Below are 4,216 nucleotides of genomic sequence, written 5' to 3' on the forward strand. Positions count from 1 at the left end.
GTTATCTATATATTTATTTCATATTTTACTTGGCATATAAACAATAACATTGAGGTTCTTTAGCAATGTATAATACATATTATTTTCTATCTTTTTTCTAATTTGACAGGTTTATTCATAATCCTTTAATTCATTTAACATGATATATTTATAAAAGCTTTTAAAATATATTTAAATACGATAGAACTTAAAAGATGTACTGATATGCTATATCTATTTCTATTTATGTTCCTAACAGCATACAACACTTCGGAACAAGTACATATATATCTATGTAAATAAGTACGGGACGATACTCCCGTTAGTTACGTCGAAGCCAAAAAACTACCGATAACACCAAGTCTTTACTTATGTTCTATCATCGGAAATTGCTATTTTTTCTGTACCAGAGTTGAAACAGAAGCGTGTGTTGTGTGTATGTTATATGCAATATGAAAACAAGAATGTGTCATATATATAGCATGTATATAGCGAGAGACTCATGCTATACATATGTCATGTATAAGCGCATACATCAAGCAGTCAAGTAACATCGCTTCTTTTAATTTGCCAAAGAAACAATTTTTTCCTGGGGAAACTATTTAACGTGATTATATCTTTGTCGGCATGGAAACTGATATAAATAATTGTATCTTTTGCGATATCATAAATAACAGAACATCAAGCGAGAAGATATACGAGGTATGAAAAAGTTAACCTTTGTTGTTTAACATAATATAACGTAGCATAACTAAACGTGCAAGTGAGCCTAATATCGGTATATATAATTTTATTCCTGATATATAATGACGTCTACATTTAGAAAAAAATATTTTTACATTATTTTATAGTTGTTAAATTTGGAACGTTAAATATCATTTTAGGATGATTATGTGACGTGTATTAAAGATATTAATCCAGCTTCGACCCATCATTATTTAATACTGCCAAATAAACATATACGCAATGCAAAAGAACTTCAACCAGAAGATGCTTCACTTTGTAAGTCTGACCAAATAGAAATACTTGTGTTAAATGTTAAATTTAAGCTTTGCATATTAGAGTTACTTATACAATGACAATTTTTAGATGACAGAATCCTTTCTACAGTGGATATAATAGCAGAAAAACAAGGTTTGGATCTTGCAGTTACACGTACTGGTTTTCATTGGCCACCATTTAATACAATACATCATTTGCATTTACACGTTATTTCCCCTATATGTAATATAGGCTTATTTAAAAGATTTATGTTCAAACCCAACTCGTATTGGTTTGTAAGCGTACGTATAATACATATTCTGAAATTTCATTCCATGTATCTCGTTGGTTCTAGCTGATTTAAAAGTAATTGTTATTATGTTTTATAGACGGAATATGTGAAGTCCTACTTTGAAGACAAAAATAATCCTAGTACGTCAAGCTAAAATAAGCATAAAGGCAAGATCAATAGCTGTGATATCTTTTTTTGGAGCTTTATATGATTATAACATTCTAACAACTAAATTCACTACAGACATTACCTTATGTGTTGTACACTGTAAATGTATAAACATGGTTTATGTATGTAAATTATTTCCATTGTTGTTAAATGTAAGGAAAAATAACTAAAGGAAATTTAAATGGGTTTAAGGTGTGGATTTTTGATAACGATAAAAAAAATCATCCTAAACTCGTTCTTAAAATTATCATGATCATTAAATAAAAAATAAAACCTTGAAATAATATTGAATCAAAACAATGTAAGAATAATAAATCAGTTTATTTTATTAAGTATTTAAAGTGCTGATGCCCATTTCAATTCATTTATATTAAAATATAGCTTACTATACACATTTAAGTTGACATCAATTTTTGTATTTATTCTAATTCAATGATTTGTAGAAAAGCCCCTGTTCGTACATGTCCTTCCATTTTGCCCCATTTGGATATGAATAGTTCTTAATACATTCTTCATTAAGTTTGGTTGAATAGCCTGGACTCATGGGTGGCATATACGAAGCATTTTGAACACATACAGGATGTTCAAAGTGCTCGTGTTGTTGATCGACGTATTCTATCACACGGTTTTCGGTAGATGCACTCAAACATATAAAATCCCACATCTGGAGATGCTGAACCATTTCGCATAAACCTACACCTCCAGCATGTGGACACACTGGAACTAACATAATAAAAATTATGATAAAATGGTCAACCTAGTATCTTCAGAAAGTAGTTATTATTTATGCAACCTACCACCCATCTTTTTTGCCATCAAATAAACAGCTAATATTTCATTGATTCCTCCTATTCTAGCCGAATCAATTTGACAATAATCGATCGCTCTCGCTTGTAATAATTGCTTAAACATCACGCGATTAGCGCACATTTCACCGGTGGCGACACCGATGCCATACGGTCTTAATTCGTTTGCGATTTTCGCATGTCCTAATATATCATCAGGAGACGTTGGTTCTTCAATCCAAATTGGTTTGAATTTTACCAATTGTTTCATCCACTCGATCGACTCGTTGATATCCCATATTTGATTAGCATCTAGCATCAATTTATTTTCGTGTCCTATCGCGTCGCGTACCAATCGGCATCTTCTTACGTCGTCTGTTATATTTTGACCAACTTTTACCTTGAAAGATGTAAAGCCAAGAGCTAAAAATTTATTACAAAGCTCTTTAACTTTAGCATCGTTATATCCAAGCCATCCCACTTGCGTTGTGTACGCCGGGTATCCATTTTTTCGTAGCATTTCTTCGCGTTCTTCTTTTCCTTTTTGATTCTCTTTCAGTAATTTCACTGCTTCTTCTTTCGTAATAACATCGGTACTATAGAAGAGAATGTCATAAAAATTCGTTTCAGTTTTCAATAACAATATAGTGATTTCTTCGTTTCAAAGCTGTTCTCATTTCGTAAAATGCACATGTATGCAACTTACATGTATCTGAAATCAATCGTAGAGACTAATTGTTCAGGGGACAAATCCGTAAGTAATTTCCAAACAGGTTTATTTTCTATTCTAGCCCACAGATCCCACAATGCATTTATTATAGCAGCCGTAGCGAGGTGAATAACGCCTTTTTCTGGTCCGATCTATTACATTTCATACATTTATATTAAACACATTGAATTTCCTAGCGTGCTTCTATATTTCCCACATGTAATAGTAACTCTCTTATGTGATCACGTATTTGTAATACGTTACCCATCTTAATTGCGATTCGCTCGTTAGTTTTCTCCAAAAAGATCCAAAGTGTGTAAAAATTTCATTGACATTTTGTCCTTTCACTAAATACGACATTGATTTGCAAGCTTGTACGACTATGAACATTTCAAAGAAAAGTTTGATAATATCATTTTACTCCATAAACAATAATTAGTCGTTTTAGAAGATAAATAAATATCTGTACCAATTTCTGTGCCTCTACCCAAAGTAAATGTTAATCCATATCCTTCGATTCCTTTGTTAGTCTTGATCACAACGTACGCGCAAGAATAATCAGGATCAGTGTGCTGTAATTGAATATTATATTACAACCAGGGCTTACAAATTAAATTTTAACATGAAATGCGAAATACGCGCAACATTCCATCGAAAGGTAGATTAAAGCATATACCACGTACCATAGCATCACTTCCGTCAGCTAATAACGATGTTGGGAACCTTACATCTTTCACTTCCACTTCTGTTATCACAATCTCCATCGCTTATGTGAAGATCGTCTGAATTTTCAATTTTTTTTTAACAATGGGTTACCGCGGTGTTTCTAATGAAATAGTTTCATGCAACGTTTCCCTGAATATCAGTAGGACAATATGGATTCCGTCAGATATTACATCTCTTTTATCATATGCATTACGTAAACATAATCTCTGATAAATTCGATACGTACAAAAGAAAAAAAGAAGTGGAATTACAAATAAGAAATTTTGAAATTATGAATATTATTAAAACACGATGTACAGAAAAATGATTGTTCTTTGCAGGTATCACAGAATGTTATGATATAATATATATAATGTTAAAATAAATATTCTGCAGTCGGTACTATCGTGCAGTTACTCGTTACAAATAAAACTTCTAACTTTTCAACGCGTGTTGTCTAATTTCCACCATCCGGAATCCAACACAACGTGTGTGTCCTTTTGTGTTCCTTATTGAATATATCTCTACAAAAAGACATTATAACATTAGTCGTATTTTCTTTTTCTAATCGTTTCCCTGCATATACGCGAAAAGCAT

The 4,216-nt window shown here is 31.9% G+C and overlaps 2 protein-coding genes across 2 annotated transcripts; one reads left to right on the top strand and one right to left on the bottom strand.

The window, feature by feature from the left end:
• Positions 1-330: 330 nt before the first annotated feature.
• On the top strand, positions 331-1,606 carry LOC117159985 (adenosine 5'-monophosphoramidase HINT3). Its single transcript, XM_033340313.2, has 4 exons — positions 331-681; positions 864-981; positions 1,069-1,262; positions 1,350-1,606. Exons 1-4 carry the CDS (start codon positions 607-609, stop codon positions 1,404-1,406), a joined length of 444 nt encoding a protein of 147 aa, XP_033196204.1. The 5' UTR covers positions 331-606; the 3' UTR covers positions 1,407-1,606.
• A 116-nt stretch (positions 1,607-1,722) lies between these two features.
• LOC117159984 (mitochondrial enolase superfamily member 1) lies at positions 1,723-3,821 on the bottom strand. The gene is made up of 6 exons (XM_033340312.2): positions 3,598-3,821; positions 3,384-3,486; positions 3,179-3,294; positions 2,912-3,066; positions 2,218-2,801; positions 1,723-2,143 (listed from the first exon to the last, which is right to left on the bottom strand). The coding sequence occupies exons 1-6, from the start codon at positions 3,676-3,678 to the stop codon at positions 1,845-1,847; spliced, it is 1,338 nt and encodes a 445-aa protein (XP_033196203.1). The 5' UTR covers positions 3,679-3,821; the 3' UTR covers positions 1,723-1,844.
• Positions 3,822-4,216: the final 395 nt, after the last annotated feature.

Source organism: Bombus vancouverensis, chromosome 9 (assembly GCF_051014615.1).
Source record: "Bombus vancouverensis nearcticus chromosome 9, iyBomVanc1_principal, whole genome shotgun sequence".
In the NCBI taxonomy this organism is placed as follows: Eukaryota; Metazoa; Arthropoda; class Insecta; order Hymenoptera; family Apidae; genus Bombus; species Bombus vancouverensis.